General features: G+C 32.5%; 2 protein-coding genes across 4 annotated transcripts; one reads left to right on the forward strand and one right to left on the reverse strand.

The window, feature by feature from the left end:
- Positions 1–1,357: 1,357 nt before the first annotated feature.
- Positions 1,358–14,928, reverse strand: LOC134273617 (ER membrane protein complex subunit 8-like). The gene is made up of 5 exons (XM_062755803.1): positions 14,693–14,928; positions 13,846–13,922; positions 13,333–13,402; positions 12,930–13,018; positions 1,358–3,679 (listed from the first exon to the last, which is right to left on the reverse strand). The coding sequence occupies exons 1-5, from the start codon at positions 14,894–14,896 to the stop codon at positions 3,517–3,519; spliced, it is 603 nt and encodes a 200-aa protein (XP_062611787.1). The 5' UTR covers positions 14,897–14,928; the 3' UTR covers positions 1,358–3,516.
- Positions 14,929–15,266: 338 nt separating this feature from the next.
- Positions 15,267–19,671, forward strand: LOC134273615 (transmembrane protein 42-like). Of its 3 annotated transcripts, XM_062755801.1 has the most exons (5): positions 15,334–15,351; positions 15,568–15,636; positions 16,695–16,925; positions 17,266–17,412; positions 19,505–19,671. In XM_062755801.1, exons 3-5 carry the CDS (start codon positions 16,773–16,775, stop codon positions 19,640–19,642), a joined length of 438 nt encoding a protein of 145 aa, XP_062611785.1. In that variant the 5' UTR covers positions 15,334–15,351; positions 15,568–15,636; positions 16,695–16,772; the 3' UTR covers positions 19,643–19,671. The 3 variants fall into 3 exon arrangements, with proteins under 3 accessions (XP_062611784.1, XP_062611783.1, XP_062611785.1); XM_062755800.1 differs by lacking the exon at positions 15,568–15,636 and having other exon boundaries at positions 15,267–15,351; XM_062755799.1 differs by lacking the exon at positions 15,568–15,636 and having other exon boundaries at positions 15,305–15,505.
- Positions 19,672–19,907: the final 236 nt, after the last annotated feature.

The raw sequence follows: 19,907 nt of genomic DNA on the forward strand, positions 1-19,907 counted from the left end.
GACATTGGCCATCTGGTGAACAAAAATCTCACTTGAGCTTTCAGTTGAGTTATAAATAGCCGAAGAACTGCAGCTCTCCGAAAAAATATATTTTTACATACTGGAGAGCTACAGTATCACCCACTAAAAAAAACTTGTATAAAGTTTATTGAGCAAAAAAAAGTGTGCTGTTTCTCAGTTCATTTCTCCATATACTTAAAACTGTCATCTCAAAATACCGGTATTACTAACCGTTTGTTCCTAGCATATTCTTTCACTGTTTCCTCAACAAAAAAATTCCTTATAATTGTTGTTAATAGCCCCCCAGTCCTGGCCCTGAAATTGAGATCATCGAAAATTTCGTCTATTTCTACCGCCATTTTGGTTTGCAAGATAATTTAGTCCACCGTGCCTCGTGGAGATTTTAACTACGAGAGTATTTGATTAAAGGAGTAGGGAATTATTTTTAAAATCTAGCTTTTTTGCAATTGAGGTAAAAAGAAAGAATTATAATCCAGAATCAAGCGCAACTTTCTGTGCACAAGAACAGTTCTTTCAATTGGTGGCACTGTAGCTCTCCGGTCTGTCAATATCTTTTTTCGGAGAGCTACAGTTCTGCAGCTATATGTTATAAATACAACTAACATTTAGCACATACAGTAGTATAATTACGGGTTATTAATAACTAAAGATCTGATTGCGAAAAATAGTGACCAAATTTTCTTAATTATTTGTATCGAACAAAGGCACCTGACATTTTACGTTTTCTTGTTAAATAATACTAATGATTCACAGGTACAGGGTTATATTTTTGTATATTTTGTAAAAATCCATCGTTGAGTGCCTATGATGGTATTCTATCTACAAAAATGTAGCTCTCTCTCTCTCATTTTTTTTAATCAGATGTTTTCTCCACCCCCATTAAAAGAGGTTCATGGGCCACATCGCTCACCTGAGTAGTTCTTTGACAGATTTCCCCCTTTGTAATACTTAGTGACCCGCACTACCCTCATGGGGTCCTGATTTGAACAAATTGGAATCTACATATATTTCAATGTAAAAATTGGATTCCCTATTGTAGCCCCCTATGTTTTGAACAATTTAGAATCTACACTACTTGGCCCCATTTTTAACAATACAACCCCCCTCCCCCCGTCACCCAAAGATGCTTTGTACCAAGTTTGGTTTAAAGTGGTCCAGAACTTGTGATCAGAAAAGCTCACTTGTACTTTCAGCTCAGGTGAGCTAAAAAGGGAGAGGGCTACATTATTGCAGCTTGTATGCTATATACATACATACATACATCCTCAGCAAACTAGAATTTGAAAATTCATTTCCTCCTTGAAATGCAAGATACAACTGAAAGCTTATAGTGTATATATTTTAATTATTTAATTTCTCTGCATAATCATAGTTAATGTGTTCAAAGTACTTTTTTCATTCTCAAATTTTAATAAACATACATTTTCATAGATCTTGAAATGTACATGTATATTCAAGAATATTTCTTACTCATATATCCCCCCTTTCCCTATGCAAACCTTAAATTTAGGACATACTAGTTCACATACAAAAATGAAAATCTACAGTGTATTTAAAGACAGTGACAAAGAATATAATACATACATGTAATTGCTTCGTACTACATTATTTTTATAACTAGGAATGTTGGACATGCTTAGTGTTGTAAATAAATAATTTGTAGCTACATATATTCTATTCGCAGTCGCACATGTTCATAATAGTAATAAATGTTCATACATTAGGTCATTTGGGTGTATTGACTACTGCAATGCACCTTTTTCACTCTGGCCATACAAGGGGCATACAATATGGTCACTATGCAGAGAACATATAATGTATACATATATTTCAAAATTATCGTAACATTTTTAAACTAATAAGTACTTAAACATCAAAATATTTTTAAAATATGAAAAAAAGACAGATTTACACATGCCTCCTGAGTTACAAACATTTATTTCTTCTAACTGGGAAATAAGAGCAGAGAGATACTGACTAGGTTCTTTATAACAGGGCAGTGGTACATATAATATAAATCAGACCCTATAAAGCATTGACATGATTCACAAAAGCAATGAGGTAAAAACACAATACTATCCATCAAAATTTAGGCTACCATAATTATCAACCTTTCACTCTGAACAGATTTTTTTAATGCCAACATTTATTAACAGGACATTGAATTATCTATTTTATTACTTGATTCATGCTTTTTCTATTAACTTGTTCAATTTATTCTCACAAGCTGCATATACACATTATGTGAGAGATGAGGATTAACAAGAGATGATGGACAAAACACTGTGAAAACAGTCAGCAACATGATTAGGTAATGTTTTGTGATAAATCAGATGAAGACTTGATAGACTTCAATATTGTACATGTATGTACAATTTGTGGATCCAAAGAAGTGGAAAAGATAGGTATTCTAAATATTATATCTTTAAGATGTATAAAATATGCAGGGCTGAATAAAATTCAGCGTTTTGAGTGGCAAATCTTTAGGTAGTTGGGGCGTGAAAATTGGTAAAATAAATATTAAATCAGGTCAAAATTCTAATACATAAGTACTTGTACATGAACTAAAATTACAAAAGCCCTGTGTACAGAGGTATGGAAAATGTATTAAGAAAAAATAACACCATTTTTATTAAATGGAGCAAAATATTTGCTCTTACAAACACACTCAGGCAATTCTTAGTTCTAAATTTACCTACAATAGTTTTCATGAAACATTTTTACAAGTGATGCTTTGGATATGAGAAATTGTTCACATTCAACAAATCTATTACTTATGTCAAGTTGCAAATGGTTATGATTTAATTATACAAAGAAAATAAATCTTGTAGGCGGATCAGAGATTTTCACTGTTTTGGGGATTGGGGATTGATTTTTCACAATCAATGTGTATTTGATTTAAACGCTATTCAGCAATATAACACAATACTCCTCATAGGTGGGTGAAGGAATCTAATTCAGTGAAAGCACCGCTAGAAAGCTGAAATGGATTTTTTAAGATTATGAGTTTGTTTCTTTTCTTTCACTTTTCTTTAATGCTAACCATAGGGAAAATGCTTACAGTTACACTTTCATTTGAATATACACAAAATCATGATTTCAGCACCTGAAGTTCTAAAATGCCCTGCATATAATAAACTAAAGATGTACTTTACATGATTGAATGGCAACTTTGGTCTGCATTTGTTCATTTCATCATCTGACAAGGATACAGATATACAGAGAAGGGGGTTTCTTTTTACAACCACTTATAGTTGTAAAAAAAAAATTCTACATAAAGGTCAATTTTGATGGTTATTACACCACAACACTTTTACTTATTAATTAAAAAACACATAATATAATCGTTAATTTTAATCCGTAATCAAATTCACCAAGTTTCTCCATTTTCCACCGAAACCTGGCACGGAGTCTTGCACCATCATAGCTATGAGCAGGTCCACATTTGGTATCATTTCTTGTGTTCTGTAACAGAAAGGCTAATTGCCACAGTCATCAAGTACACTTCTCTAACATTTGGTTTATCTGGAGGTTCCGCCAGTCCTGAGTGATGTCGTTGAAATGATTATCAAAGTCCACCACATCAACTTCCCTAAACGATTGAGATGACAACAACATGGCTGCCGTCCGTAATGTTTCCTCCGTCACTGTCTCTTTACTGGGGAAAAAAATCTTATAATTAGTTTTCATTTCACCCTATATTTATGCTATTGGGATATACCTAGATCACATAATGCAAGGAATTGAATAAAGAAAAATTTTGATGATTTTCTTTCTTTTTTTGTTTTAAATCAAAAATATATTCCAGAACAAGAGGCCCATGGGCCACATCGCTCACCTGAGCACTAAGGGTTGGAAAAAGTAGAAAATGGCTTTTTATTGTAAAGTTTAAATCAAAAAGTAGTCCCATGACCAATCATGGATTTGTTATTTTTTAGAAAATGCATTTTAATGATTTTCCTATATATATCTTTAAAAACTTTGATCGGCCATTTTGGCCCTGCCCTACCCCTGGGGGTCATGATTTAAACAAACTTGAATCTACAATACCTGAGCATGCTTCCATATAAATATGATGAATAATGGCTTTGTCATTCTTGAGAAGAAGATTTTAAAATAATTTTCCTATATATTTCTATGTAAAACTTTGGTCGGCCATTTTAGCCCCGCCCTACCCCCGGGGGTCATGATTTGAACAAACTTGAATCTACACTACCTGAGCATGCTTCCAAATAAATATGATGAATTATGGCTTTGTCATTCTTAGGAAGAAGATTTTTAAAGAATTTTCCTATATATTTCTATGTAAAACTTTGGTCGGCCATTTTGGCCCCGCCCTACCCCCGGGGGTCATGATTTGAACAAACTTGAATCTACAATACCTGAGCATGCTTCCATATAAATATGATGAATTATGGCTTTGTCATTCTTGAAAAGAAAATTTTAAAAGAATTTTCCTATATATTTCTATGTAAAACTTTGGTCGGCCATTTTGGCCCTGCCCTACCCCCGGGGGTCATGATTTGAACAAACTTGAATCTACACTACCTGAGCATGCTTCCATATAAATATGATGAATTATGGCTTTGTCATTCTTAAGAAGAAGATTTTTAAAGAATTTTCCTATATATTTCTATGTAAAATTTGGTCGGCCATTTTGTCCCCGCCCTACCTCCGGGGGTCATGATATGAACAAACCTGAATCTACACTACCTGAGCATGCTTCCACATAAATATGATGAATTATGGCTTTGTCATTCTTAAGAAGAAGATTTTTAAAGAATTTTCCTATATATTTCTATGTAAAATTTGGTCGGCCATTTTGGCCCCGCCCTACCTCCGGGGGTCATGATATGAACAAACCTGAATCTACACTACCTGAGCATGCTTCCATATAAATATGATGAATTATGGCTTTGTCATTCTTAAGAAGAAGATTTTTAAAGAATTTTCCTATATATTTCTATGTAAAACTTTGGTCGGACATTTTGGCCCCGCCCTACCCCTGGGGGTCATGATTTGAACAAACTTGAATCTACACTACCTGAGCATGCTTCCATATAAATATGATGAATTATGGCTTTGTCATTCTTGAGAAGAAGATTTTTAAAGAATTTTCCTATATATTTCTATGTAAAACTTTGGTCGGCCATTTTGGCCCCGCCCTACCCCCGGGGGTCATGATTTGAACAAACTTGAATCTACACTACCTGAGGATGTTTCCCCATAAGTTTCATCTTTCCTGGCACAGTGGTTCTTGAGAAGAAGATTTTTAAAATATGCCACCAAATTTTCATTAATTCCCAATTATCTCCCCTTGAATGAGGGCATGGCCCTTCATTTGAACAAACCTGAATCCCCTTCACCCAAGGATACTTTGTGGCAAGTTTGGTTGAAATTGGCCCAGCGGTTCTTGAGAAGAAGTCGAAAATGTGAAAAGTTTACAGACAGACAGACAGCTGGACAGACAGACGGACGCCGGACAAAATGTGATCAGAAAAGCTCACTTGAGCTTTCAGCTCAGGTGAGCTAAAAAAACAACATAAAAACTGTTCATTATCAAAACATGAATCATCAATAATTATTCTTAATGTCATATACTTATTGAGCCCTAATACTCTATGTAAAATTGACAAGAGTTCTGAATTTGGAAATGAACTGGAAAACTGGCTGATCAAAATTTAAAATTCTTAATTTGCCTTTAATTATAATTGAAACCAATCTGGTTCAAAGATTAATTTTTATTAAATTAGTTTAAAAGAAGGATTTGAATATAAGCAATGTTGTCGATTTAACCAAAATCAATTCAGCTAAAGTAAATGACCAGGGCTCTCGATTCTCTATAATTGGGGCCGATATTCGGCCCCATTCCCAACGTGAAAAAGGTACCTTTTTTCCCAAATTTAAGGGTAAAAATTCCCAATTTATGATTGCTTCAAATTCATTACTGTAACAAAAAAGCATATCTTTGACAGTCGTAAAAGCACTGTTAAGATATGAAGGAAAGACGTTCGTGTTATGCACTGGTAGTTTGTTTATATGCTGGAACCAGTTTAGTATGAAAACGAAAGTCGTCTGTAGTAAAGTAGTCATCACAACATGTCGAAGAATGTGAAGATCTATGATGTCAGGGCTCGAAATTAATGGAAAATACTCTTTGAATGAGAATTAAAATAAAAAATTGCGAGTTAAAAGCGACCTGTGTTCGCCACCTTTTGTGAGAAAAAAAGGTCTTGTAAAAAATTCAGATTACCAAGACTGAATGAGAAGCACTAGGCCTACAGGTATTTTATTCACTATTTTGCTATTAGATTCCCTAACAATTAAAAAAAAATAGGTACCATGCTCCTACAGTTTATAAATCCCCATAATCTTATCCATTTTGCAGCGCTACCTGTCTTATAATTTACTTCCAAAAACGATCGTTTTTTTAAATCCGAATTTCCTCCACTCCTTGGTAAATACAATCAGATACATTGTAACGTTAGACATTCCATTAAATTATTTACGATCTCTAAAACAACTTGAGTAAGAAAGTTATGTAATTTTCCAAAAAATATATCCCCAGTGTATTAAATGATTTAATTTTAAATTTATAAAAGATGATTTTTTTTATTTAAACAACTGATTTACTATATTATCTGTTCAGATTTCATCTGTAATGAAACTGCCTAAATGCTTCTAAGAGGTTAATTATTATTATTTTTTTTAATAGATAATATGAATCACTATAAGGAGAACCAGAAGTCTCTGTCGAGACTGTAGCTCTACTGGTTTGTACTTATAACAAAGGATGAGAAAAGAAGCAATTGCCATCAGACTAAAACTGTAGGATGACTAGCGTTTTAAAGGAATTTCAAAGAAAATTCTATTTTTAGTAACCATGGCAACACTGTTTATCGAAATCAAAAACCGATGCACTATTTTTAAAAATGGCGCCGGTAGTGAAAGACGCATAGAGCTCAGCTCCGCTGTCGTGGGTCGAAAAGGTGCAGAATTTCATATTTATTCAACATATATAGACAAAATATAAGTTGTCCATCAGCATCTGATCCAGGAGAATTAAAAAAAGAGTTTTGAAAAAGTGTGAAGAACGGATTATTACGGATTTTGTCTTCAACCTGAGTTCTCGTGAGTAGCGCTTACGGGTCTGTGTTGTTGTGTTACTATTAATAGACTTTTGATCTTAGTGTATTGTGTCAATCGTATTCTTGAAAATTCTGTGACAATGTCTGAGAGATCAACTAGACTAAGTTCTAAATCAGAATCGAGTCCCCAGAATAAGGAGACAAACAAGTCCTTAATGGATGAGATCAGACGTTTGAAATCTGATATTATCACGAAAAAAGATCTCGAAAAGGCTGTTGAAAACATTGTGAAAAACGTTGTTTCTCAAATCTTAGATGATAAAATGAAGGAATTCAGTGAAACATTAAAAGAAAATACAGAAAGTTTGAAGAAGGTATTAGAAGAACAAAGCGAGACGATAGATAGATTAAGTGAGAAAGTTAAAGACCTAGAGGCAGACTTGAATGACACAAAACAACTCGCTCGGGAGGCATATCTGACCGCTAATCGTAATGAACAATATTCGAGGAAAAATACTTTTAAGATCAATGGTGTTCCTCAGGAAGAAAAAGAGGATGTCGAAGAAGTGGTTCAGAATGTGCTACTTAATGGGTGCGGGGTTGGAATTCAGGAGAAGGACATCATAGCAATTCACAGAATTCCGGGAAAAGCAGACGGACCAAGGCCAATCCTGGTGAAATTAAAGAACAACGTAGCAAAAGCGAATATAATGCGCAAGAGGTCAGATATTAAAAAGAATACAGATGGGAAGATCTGGCTGACAGACGATGTGACGAGACTGAATGGGATCCTCATAAACCGATTAAAAGACCACCCAAAAATAGACAATGCGTGGTACTTTAATGGAAGTGTTTATGGACTGGTGAACGATAAACGAATGAAGTTTGACTTGTTGGACAATCTTGATGAAAAAATCAAATAGTGTAAAGTGTTATTTAGACAACCCGGAATTTTAATTTCCATCCATGTGATTATTCCGGAACTTTGAGGTCCATTGACGTCGAAGTTTTTGCTATTACTTTAAAATATTAAATTCCGGTTGTGACTTTCTTGCCTGTACGCGAATATGGCCCATTGACAATTTTCGAGCTAGCCAATTTTTGAACTGTTTGAATGCTTTTTACAAACTTTTTCCTGTTCTGCTACTTCTTTCCTTTCTACTCTATCTTTCTCTTTACAACTCAATTCTGTGTTTATTCAAGATTCGTACAGAAGCTCCAGGTTCCGTCAGAGGTAAATTTCTTAATTATCCATCATGTCTTTGAAAATATTATCAGCTAATTGTCAAGGATTGGGGGATATCAGCAAACGAAGAGATGTTTTTAATTATCTTAGAGGAATGAATTATAATATTTACTGCCTTCAGGACACTCATTTTACAACTGAAATAGAAAATGAAATCAGAAGCATGTGGGGTTTTGACTGTTACTTTAGTTCTTTTTCATCAAATGCAAGAGGTATAGCAATTCTATTCAATAATAATTTTGAGGTTAAAATGTCTAAGGAAAAAGGAGACGTGGATGGTAATTTTCTTCTTTTAGATTTTACTGCTGATGAAAAAAGGTTTCTCTTATGTTGTATATATGGACCAAACAATGATAACCCTGATTTTTATGAAAGATTACATGAGTACATTAATGATTTTAATTGTGAAAATGTTATATTATGTGGTGACTTTAACCTTGTTTTAAATCCTGAATTAGACTACTATAATTATAAACATATAAATAACCCTAATGCAAGACAGAGGGTTATAGAGCTTATGGAAGATAACAACTTAGTTGATATTTATAGACAAAATAATCCAGATGCTTTGAGATATACTTGGAGAAAAAAAAGTCCCATTAAGCAAAGTAGATTAGATTTTTTTCTTGTATCGGAGAACTTACTGTCAAGTGTTACAACAAGTTCTATAGAACCTAGCTACAGGTCCGACCACTCGATTATTACTTTATGTTTAAAGTTCAATGATTTTAAGAAAGGCAAAGGATTATGGAAATTTAATAATTCTCTTTTATATGATGAAGAATTTTTAAACTCAATTAAGGGGGTGATACAAAGGGTTAAAGAGCAGTATGCAGTTCCAGTATACAATATAGATAACTTGCAATCTATTGAAGATGAAAATATTGCATTTTTAGTCAATGACCAGTTATTTTTAGAAACACTTCTTATGGAAATTAGAGGGAAATGTATTTCATATTCGTCTTTTAAAAAAAAATCCAGAATTTTTAAAGAAGAAAAACTTATAAAAGAAATAAGTTCCCTGGAGGAATTGGCACAGGGGTCTACAAGCAATAATGAAACTCTTGAAGAAAAAAAGAAAGAGTTGGAAGATATTAGAAAAGAAAAAATGGCTGGTGTATATATAAGGTCAAGGGCAAGATGGATAGAAGAAGGGGAGAAACCGACAAAATATTTCTGTAATCTCGAGTCAAGAAATTTCATAAGTAAAATTATTCCAAAAATTAAATTAGAAAATGGAGAGACAGTTTATAATCAGTCAGATATCTTAAAAACAACCAAACAATATTATGAAAATTTATATAGAAATGTAGATGATGTCATTGAAAATGTTAACCTTCAGGAGGAAATGAATTTTTCAGATATTGAAAAGCTTTCCAATGAAGAGTCAGGGTCATTAGAAGGTCAAATTACAATGAAGGAGGCAGGGGAAACACTTTTTAGGATGAAATCAAATAAATCACCTGGCTCAGATGGCTTTACCTCAGAATTTTTTAAGGTCTTTTGGAAATTTATAGGCGTTTTTGTTGTCCGATCAATTAATTATGCATATGATCATGATATCTTAAGTGTAACTCAGAGACATGGAATCATTACCTGCTTACCGAAGGGTGACAAACCTAAACACTTGTTAAAAAATTGGAGACCTATCTCTCTTTTAAACACAGTTTATAAAATTGCATCTGGTTCAATAGCAAATAGAATTAGAAGGTTTCTAGATAAAATTATACATCCTGATCAAACAGGCTTTATACAGGGCAGGCATACAGCTGAAAACATTAGACTAATCTATGACATTATGCAATACACAGAAGAAGAAAAAATACCAGGTCTTCTTCTTCTTGTTGACTTTGAAAAAGCATTTGATTCTGTCTCTTGGGCTTTTATTCAAAAATCACTTAAATTCTTTAATTTTGGAAAGTCTATGAGGAAATGGGTCAGTTTATTTTATTCAAACATTACATCAACAGTAAATCAGGGAGGAAATTTATCTGAAACATTCTCTTTGCATCGAGGGTGTCGACAGGGAGACCCACTATCCCCATACTTATTCTTGATATGTGCTGAAATCCTTGCTATTAAGATAAGAAATAACAAAGACATCAAAGGTATATATTTTATTGATGGGGAAAAGAAAATCTCGATGCTCGCTGATGACACTTCTCTTATATTAGATGGCAGTGAGAAATCTTTACAATCAAGTTTAGGTACCCTTAGAGATTTTGCAAAAATGTCCGGCTTACATATAAATTACGATAAAACACAAGTAATATGGATAGGTAGCAAAAAAGGTAGTGATGAGGTTTTATGTAAAAATCAATCTCTTGAGTGGGGAAAGAAAAACTTTAGGTTACTTGGTATTGAATTTGATATAGATTTGCAGAAGATACTTTCGAGGAATCTCAGTTCAAAGTTAGAAAACATAAAGAAAATGATAAGACATTGGAAACATAGGAATCTCACACCACTAGGACGATTAATAGTTTTGAAAACACTTTTATTGCCAACATTGAATCATATTTTTGCCTCCCTTCCAAATCCCACTGATTTATATATAAAAGATTTAGAAAACACCTTTTATTCTTTTGTAATGGGGAGTAATGCTTTTAGACTAAAAAAAGGAGTTTGTATTAAAGATCTTAAAGATGGCGGTTTCAAGATGATTAGTATTAAAGAGTTTATTATGTCTCTGAAACTTGTATGGATGAAAAATGTCATACTGCAAGGTAAATATTCATATCTAACTTTAGATTTAAAAAAAACAGTTTTTTGTGGAGAAGAATACATTCTCAAGAAAATTAAAGATGTAAAAAATATGTTTTGGAAAAATGTTTTAGAAGCCTGGCTATTTTTTTCTAAAAAATTACCAGAACCAGAAGCAAGTGCCTCTATGGAACCACTATTTTTTAATAAAAATATACTGATTGGCAAGAAAACAATTTTTTATAAGAAATGGTTTGAAAATAATGTATTTTTCGTAAGTGATCTCTTAAGAGAGGACGGTTCCTTTATGGACATTAATATGTTTAAATTGAAATATGGAATCCATACAAACTTTCTTGAGTACAATGGACTTATAGCTGCTATCAGAGAATGGATGAAAACCAAAAATATAATTTCTATGCCAACTGTGTATATGCCATATATTACACAAAAAACATTCCGTTTATTAAATGCGAAGAAATCAAGAAATTTATATGAAATTTTGAAAAGCAATGATATCAAGCCTTTAGGTCAGACTAGCTGGAATAGAATTTTTAACTTGAATGATAGTGAATGGGAAAAAGTTTTTTCATTTCCTTTTAAGCTCACAAAAGATACAAAACTTCAGTGGTTTCAGTTCCGCATTAATCATAAAATATTAGCAACAAATTCCTTTTTACATAAAATTAAGAAAATAGATTCATACAAGTGTTCTTTTTGTGAAACTGAGACAGAAACTATTGAACACATCTTCTGGGAATGTGAAGTAGTACAAGACTTATTGAATAGTTTTGATAGTTATTGTTTTAGAAAGATTCATATTAATGTTGTATATTTGAAAAAAGAATTCATATTGGGATCTTTTGCAAAATTAGACAAAATAAAATATCTCATTGCTCTTCAGATTAAATATTTTATCTACAGAATGAGATTTAGTGGTAAATACCTCTCCTTGAATGGACTGATATCCTCCATCAAATATATGTATGAAATAAACAAGTATATTGCATATAAAAACAATAATCAGTTGACTTTTGACGAAGCCTGGAAACCCTGGAAGAATCTGTTTTTGTAATTTTTTTCTTACTATCCCTTCTCGCCCTCCTCTCTCTCTTGCTCTACTCTCTCTCTCTCTCTCTTATAAAAAATTTACAGAAAATGTATATTTGTATTGTATAAGTATGTATTAGAATCTGTAAATAAATAAAAAAAAAAAAAAAAAAAAAAAAAAAAAAAAAAAAAAAAAAAATCAAAACTGTAGGAGGAGTAGTGTTTTAAAGGAATTTCAAAGAAAATTCTATTTTTAGTAACCATGGCAACACCGTTCATCGAAATCAAAAACCGATGCACTATTTTATGTATCTTAGTGTAGTCTACTTGTGTGCCAAGTAATATTGAAATCAGACCAAAACTGTAGGAGGAGTAGCGTTTTGAAAAATTGTTTACAGACAGACGGACAGACAGACAGCTAGACAGACAGACAGACGGACGGACGACGGACACCTTACTATCGCATAAGCTCTTCTGGTCTCTGACCAGTAGAGCTAAAAAATGCTAGGAAAAGTTCAAAATTACAATTTGATAGTAAAAATAAATCTGCTGATATTTACTACAGTGGTCAAAAAGTTAAGTTTAATCCCTGCAGTACTGTTGTCAGTGTAGAAAAAATATTTCTACTAAGAGCAAGACAATGATGTAAGTTTAAATTATGACTGGTAAAAATTTCCCAATTTTTATAAAAACGTCGCTTTTTTCCCAATTTCAATGGCCCCGGCCCCAGTACCAAAAATGGGTGTGAGAGCCCTGATGACTTAAACATAAAATATGGGACAAGTATTTCATGTATGGATCAAAATCAGTATGTGTCTTACTTTTCTTCTTGTTTCCATGAATTTTCCTTTGGTGAATAAATTCTGTACAACTCTGAGACAGATTCTGGATGTAGTCTTTCATTATCAACCTGCATGTATACAACAGACTTCCTTTAAGGTTAAAATTATGAAATAACAAAGAACATAATATTCTGATCTTTTTATTTTTTCATTATCATCATAATCATTCTAAAGTTAAATAAATGGAGTATGTAACTGTGTTGCTTTATGAAGCTTTTTCAAAGATTTCTCGAAATTTTGAAGTTATCTTTTTTTAATATTTATAAATAATTATGTAATTGTCTTGAATTTCTTCTTTTAGAAAGTTGATTTAATTAAAAGAACTGAGTTATAAGGAACACAAATATTTACACATGCAATATTTCAAATAACATTTTATTACCATAAATATATGTGAATCTGGACAATTTTCTTGAATTCTTCTTCCTATAGTTTTGGCCACATTATTCAATCTGATCAAAAACAACATAGGTAGAAATAAGAATATATCTTTCCTAAATATTTCTATTAATAATACCAATGAAACAATAAATATTTCTTTCTTACAACAACCTTTAAGGCCATGCATGGTCTCTACATGCTCGAGGTGTCTTATTTTAATCATCTTTTCAATAATTGTATTTTTTTCTAACACATATTCATTCATACCACAAAGCTTGAAAATGGATGAGAAAGACATCTTGATCTTGACGTTATTTTGGTCAAAGGTCAAAATCTAAATAACCATTTTGTTGCAATGACACAGACAATTTGTAATCAAGCAACTTTATATTTAGTATATTACAATAGAAGTAGGAAATTATCAAAGAAGAAAATATACATGTTTCTCTGGTTACTTGGTCAAAAACCAACATAAGAGCTTCTACTTAGAGAGTGCAGGAAAAATCAAACTTACTCTTTGTCCCTAAGATTTTCATTGGCTTGATAGTAACCAGCGATGACATAACCCCTGCTTTTACAATATGCATCAATCTGAAATATAAAACAACATTATGTATATTCTTCACAGGCTTAAGTGACCCCTTTTTGGTCCAGGGTTCTGTACCCTTATCCGGGAATTTTAAATTTATCAAAAGAGTGATTTTTTCATAAATTGTTTTCAAAAAAGTTGAAAATGATCATTGCATCAAAATTAGATTTTCTGCACCCCCTGAGAAAAAATGCCTTTTTTTGTAGAAATAAATTGATTTGGTAGCTAAATAAAGCTACCTCAGGTAGGTAAATATAGTAAGTAGGTAGATCAAGCTACTTAGCTAAATCTAGTGATTGTACCAGACTTGATAAGACCCAACTTCACCTTTGATTGTTTGATTGATTTGTTTTTTTTTAACTGAAGCTTTTTGATATCTGAAATTGATAGTAAGATCCAGTGAACCTAGGTTCACTTCAAAGATGGAAATGGCCAAAAACATAAATTGTACAGAAGTTTAGAATGATTAAGAAAAATATTTACACTCATAAACATACAAAAGTTAAATTATACTAATGCATTATTCCACTTGTATATTTTGACATTTTCTTATTAAAACTGACTTGAATGGAATTAACATTTAAATGCCAATGAAAGCACACCGGTATTACTCAACTCGAATTTCCTCTGTCACATTTGATGTTTAACAATATTAGAGGAAGAATTACACATGAATCGAAGTCAAAATAACTATATATGACTTTAAGAATTTAGAACAATGATAATAATACACATCTGGAGCAGAATCTTATCCGAAAAATCTCACATTTACCTGCAGCAAAGCAGCTTCAAGCATGGGAGCAAGACTGAGAGTTAAATGAAATAAAGGGATACAGTCGACAAATTTCAAAACTTTGCGGTCCTTTGATTTACTATCTTCTGCCAGTAATACACCATTCACAGAACAATGTGGATGTTTGACAGCATGGAGAAGTATTTTACAATACGCCTGAATGCTGACGATGATCTCCGCCATCCTTGCTTTTAATTTTGAGAGCGCTAATTGACGAAAAATATTCGTAGTTTTATTAATTAAGGCTAATACACATTAAAACTTAGGATAAATCATTGTATCGACAATAAAAAAAATTAATCTCATTTACATTCATTATAATTAAAACTTGTCTGTGTGTTTATCTCAATATTATCAAGTATTTAATTATAGGAGTTTAATGTATCTGGTGATTAGTCCACCCTTTCTTTATTTATACATGAAAAATAAAGTTTATCTCACAAATAAAACAAAACACATGTTCAGTCATTATCATCAGATTATTTAAAAAGCATGATAACAGATTATATTATTTTCTTTTTTAATACACTATTTTTTTAAATTTACTGCGGACCTCAAACATGTCAGCCTACATGAAATCAAAGATTGCTTCCTTGGAAATACAACTTTTTTATATATCATGCTGATTGTCACCCAGTGTAACTATGGTTTATAGTTATTTTGATTCCTAATAAGGCAGATGGGTGTCTTTTTAACCATTGTCTCTCTTGATACTCTCCGAGAACTTGACTTGAAAGGGTGACCACTGAGGACAATAAAATTGCCATCTAAATTAATACATGTACCGTTATTGTAATGATAACATAATATTTATATGATAATCAGATATTGATATTATTATTATATCTGGTCAGGTATGCAAACAAGAAGACTTGCCTGGACTGCATTCAAGATAGCTAGCTTAGTTTACGTTAGATAAACAGGTATCCGTTCATGTAAATCTCTCAATTTTTCTTTATCCTTGTCTCTTTCAACATTTAAAACAAGATGTTGTTAGTGAAACACTGACGTCCCTGTATGGCAGCATATATGGCGAGAGTTGAATTGTTATTCTCTCATATACATGACAAAGGTCAAGGTCAAAAGTATTGGTACCAAAGGAAAGTCACTGTCTTGTTACAAGGAATACACCTGAAATATGAAAGCCCTAGTTCTGTCTGTTCAAATGTCATGACCAAGGTTCAAGTTTTAAAAAGTGGATCAAACTCTAACGTCAAGGTCAAAAGGTCAAAAATATTTATACCAACAAAAGGTCTTGTCACAATGCATACACTTCTGAAGTATGAAAGCCCTAGCTCCAAATGTTCAAAATTTATGGCCAAGGTAAATATGTGTTATTTTTTTGTAAAAGTAAGTCAAACTCCAAGGTCAAGAGGTCAAATTTGGTTGTATTCAAAGAAAGGTCTTGTCACAAGGAATACACTACTGAAATATGGAAGCCACAGCCCTATACTCACTCAGTAGTTATGGACTAGGTTAAAGTTGACAAAAGACAGACAGAGAGACAAACAGATAAACAGACAAACAGACAGACAGGACAAAACAATATATTTTGGGATTTTTCAACCGGGGAGCATAAAAATTACAAGAAATATATGTTTATTCTGATATTCTATTTCAGAAACTGTGAAAAAAAAACCCAATAAATATTTATACTAACTAGGTCATATTGACCACACATGTTGTATACACAATACACATACTTAAATACAGTGGTTTAGGTTTCCAAATATGTATAATGTTCATCATTATTCGTGGTATTAGAGACATAGTTATTAGTTGTTCAAGATTCCAAAGTTTACCTTTATCTAGGCATTTTTTCTTTTTGATCCTGAATGAAGTACACTTGGAATTAATATACTGAAATCAGAAATCATGTAATGATATATTATCTGAAGCTTTAAATAGTATACTTCAGCTGTTAAACTACCTGATTGGTACATTTTAAAAACTTGTAACAGTTTCTTTTTCCCCCCTCTAGACTGAATATCAAGTCAATTGGTAAATCTGGGAGTTACTTATAACATGGACTCCGAACTAGAGGTCTAAATCTGAAGTAATGGCAGGAGTGAATCATGGCCGAGGACTGATGCTGGCGGTCAGTGCAGGTGTCATGGCAGCCCTCGGTTCTGTCTCAGCCAAACTGGCCACTAGTGACCACATCATTATGGACATCTGTCAAATCATCATTAGGAGTGGCATTTGCCACCAGGTACAGTACTGTAATATTATAGGTTTACTGTAATCCAATACATGTACTTAATTGCCTCTTTATTTTCTCTTCATATATATTTATATATAATTATGTTCATGGAAGTAGAATGGAAAAAAGAAATCAATTTCTATAAAGTATTTTGATTAAGTTGACCCTGAATTGACAAATTGCTTATTTTGAATAAAAATTCTCTAGCTATCAGGAGAATGAAAATAGAGGGTCCTCAAACTAAAAAATATTGCACATGTTGATTGGATTATTTTATTTTGTATACATATATTGTCTAGCTTGCTGATATAAATCACATTGTAAAATCATAATTTTCTTTCCATTTCAGCTGAGTCTTGTGATGAGGATTTTGTTTTTTGCTCTGATATTTGTTTGTAATGGCATGATGTGGACTCTTTTTACCAAGTCCCTCCAGTTCTGTTCGTCAACAGCTGAAGCAACAGTTACAAACACAGCCTCCAACTTCCTTATCAGTGTAAGTTTTGACTCTATTTAATTGCTTGCTTAAATATTTTTTCATAGGCCGTCTTAAGACGTATAATGTTATAGGCTTCGTGTCCGTCTGTCCGTCCGTCTGTCTGTTAGCTTTTCTCGTGTCCGGCTCATAACTTTAATACTATAAGGCCTAGAGTTATCAAACTTTGTCAGCTGATACATCTTAGGTAGAAGGTGTGTCGCGCACAAAAAGTAGGTCGCTCTGACCTATAATTAAAAAGTTATAGCCAAATATGGAAAAATCCTGTCCGGTCCAGAACTAGAAAACTATTAGACTTAGAATCATCAAACTTGGCCAGTTTATGCATCTTAGGTAGAAGGTGAGTTGCGACATATATCAAGGTCACTGTGACCTTTAATTTAAGTGAAATTAAAAAAAAAAAATGTCTTTTTTTCTATTCATTTACACATTCAAAAAATTGTAAAACTATTGCACTATCCTTATTAGAAAAATGTTAAATCAAGAAAATACTTATTTTTTTTAGCATATACATGTACTTGACAGCAATCTATAACAAATATAATATATGTTAGAGAAATTCCACCACTCCCATGAGTGTAATTATCAAGCACTGGTCAAGAAGAATTTTGATAACAGAAAATTGCATGTCAAATTAGAGAGAGAAATTAATGAGTTTAGTGTGAGGAGTAGCTGTAAGAGCATCGGTGCTATCTATATCCCTTGAGTATTGGGCCAAATGGGTAAGCCTGTTGGATTAAAAATAGCTCTTGTTGGCTAGCCAAAGTTTTAAAATGAATTCGATGAGAGGCAATCTAATTAAAATTAGATCTTTGATCCGCTCCAGTTTGATCGCTACACAAAGCGATCAAACTGGAGCGGATCAAAGATCTAATTTTAATTAGATTGGATGAGAGGTAATTAAAACTAATTTGATAATGCATATTAAACTATTTTGATATTACATAATATTATGAACTTAAAAACTAATTTTATGGGGGTGGGATGGAATCAGCATGTCCATATGAATTGCATTTTTAAAACTGACTGACATTAAATCTAAAAAAAAAAAATCATTAATGTTTTATATGTTTTATGGTAGATAGTGCAGATCCAATAATCTTTTGGGAGTAATAAGAGACAAGCATCCAGTTAAAGATTAATTAATGTGTTCAATGTAGGAAGGCTAGCTGCGTGTCTCTTTCATTTCTTCAGAGCATAGTCCTTCGGGAATTAGACAGAAGAACTGTTGGTCAGTTTATATTTGGTGGCCAGCCTTTTATTTTCAAAATTAATTAGATATAGATTAACTTGTGAAGACTAATTTGATATTGTTTAATATGATAGGCATTTGGCAAGGTCTAACACAACCAGTATAGAAATCTATGAATGATGCAATATTTGTTATAATTAATGCCTACACCACAGGAGATGGATAAACAAATATTTTAAGGTGTGTAAAAATCATTGAAATCTTAAAACCAAGGTTGACATGATTTTCCTGCACTTTTAACTGTTTAAGATACAGTGTAATTGTAATTTTTTGACAGGCGTATCATGCTGTGGCGTGGCACTTTATTTATCTATTTTTTTATCTTACCTGAACTGAAGGCTTTTCTGATTACATTTTGTGCAGATCCATCTGTATGTCAATGTGTGTCTCTAAAATTTTCACTTTTCTCAACAACCACAGCATCAATTTTATCCAAACTTGCCACAAAGTCTCCTTGGGTAAAGTGAATTCAAGTTTCAAGTGCATTCATCTTTTAAAAATCATCTTCACAAGAACCACTGAGTAAGAATATGAGAAACTTACATGAATCCATCCCAAGGTAGAGTAGATTCATATTTGTTCAAATCATGACCCCGGGTGGTAGGGTGGGGCTCAAATGGGTAATAAAAATGGGAAAAGGAAAAAAATCTTCTCAAGAAGTAAAGTCATGATTAGTCATTATTAACTTAGGTAGTTAAAAAAATTAAGTTTGTTTAAAACTTGACTTTTAGGGGTAGGGTGGGGCTTCAGTGGAGGATCATAGTTTTACAATGGAATACAGAAATAATCTTAATTCTTGAAAAATAATATTCTGGATTCATTTTTGGTATTGTTTTCTAGGCCTTGATGGGAGTAACTCTGTTCAATGAGACCCTCTCCCTGCGATGGTGGATTGGAGCCAGTTTGATTGTTACAGGACTTCTGCTGATTCACAGGGCAAATAGAAAAGAAAGTGAAGAGAAAAATAAAACAGACTGATTTCCAGATGTCATGACTTTTCCCCCCCAAAATATGTTGTATTTCAACCATCAAGGATATAGTGAGATTTTTTGTTTACAAGAAAGAGATGATAGTTTTAAATTGTTATTGTAATGTTGTTTTTTTTTTTGGGGGGGGGGTGTTTTTTTTTTATATAACTGGCAACAACAACATTAAAATGAACTTTTAATACTATCAATTTCTTTCAAAAAAAACTTTTTTATATTTATAAGTTGAGTGGATGAAAGAGTAAAAGAATTGAAAC

The sequence above is a fragment of the Saccostrea cucullata genome, unplaced genomic scaffold (assembly GCF_032062105.1).
Source record: "Saccostrea cucullata isolate Sc308-1 unplaced genomic scaffold, CSIRO_AGI_Scuc_v1 ctg8071, whole genome shotgun sequence".
Lineage (NCBI taxonomy): Eukaryota > Metazoa > Mollusca > Bivalvia > Ostreida > Ostreidae > Saccostrea > Saccostrea cuccullata.

Bases quoted from the DNA above. Each gene is read 5' to 3' on its own strand.
- LOC134273615 (XM_062755800.1), top strand. From the start codon at position 16,773: ATGGCAGGAGTGAATCATGGCCGAGGACTGATGCTGGCGGTCAGTGCA. The intron at 16,926-17,265 runs GTACAGTACTGT...TTTCCATTTCAG, and splicing joins GGAGTGGCATTTGCCACCAG to CTGAGTCTTGTGATGAGGAT. The intron at 17,413-19,504 runs GTAAGTTTTGAC...ATTGTTTTCTAG, and splicing joins CCTCCAACTTCCTTATCAGT to GCCTTGATGGGAGTAACTCT.
- LOC134273617 (XM_062755803.1), bottom strand. From the start codon at position 14,896: ATGGCGGAGATCATCGTCAGCATTCAGGCGTATTGTAAAATACTTCTC. The intron at 13,403-13,845 runs GTAAGTTTGATT...GTTTTTGATCAG, and splicing joins GAAAATCTTAGGGACAAAGA to ATTGAATAATGTGGCCAAAA. The intron at 3,680-12,929 runs GTAAGACACATA...TTTTTTCCCCAG, and splicing joins TCATGGAAACAAGAAGAAAA to TAAAGAGACAGTGACGGAGG.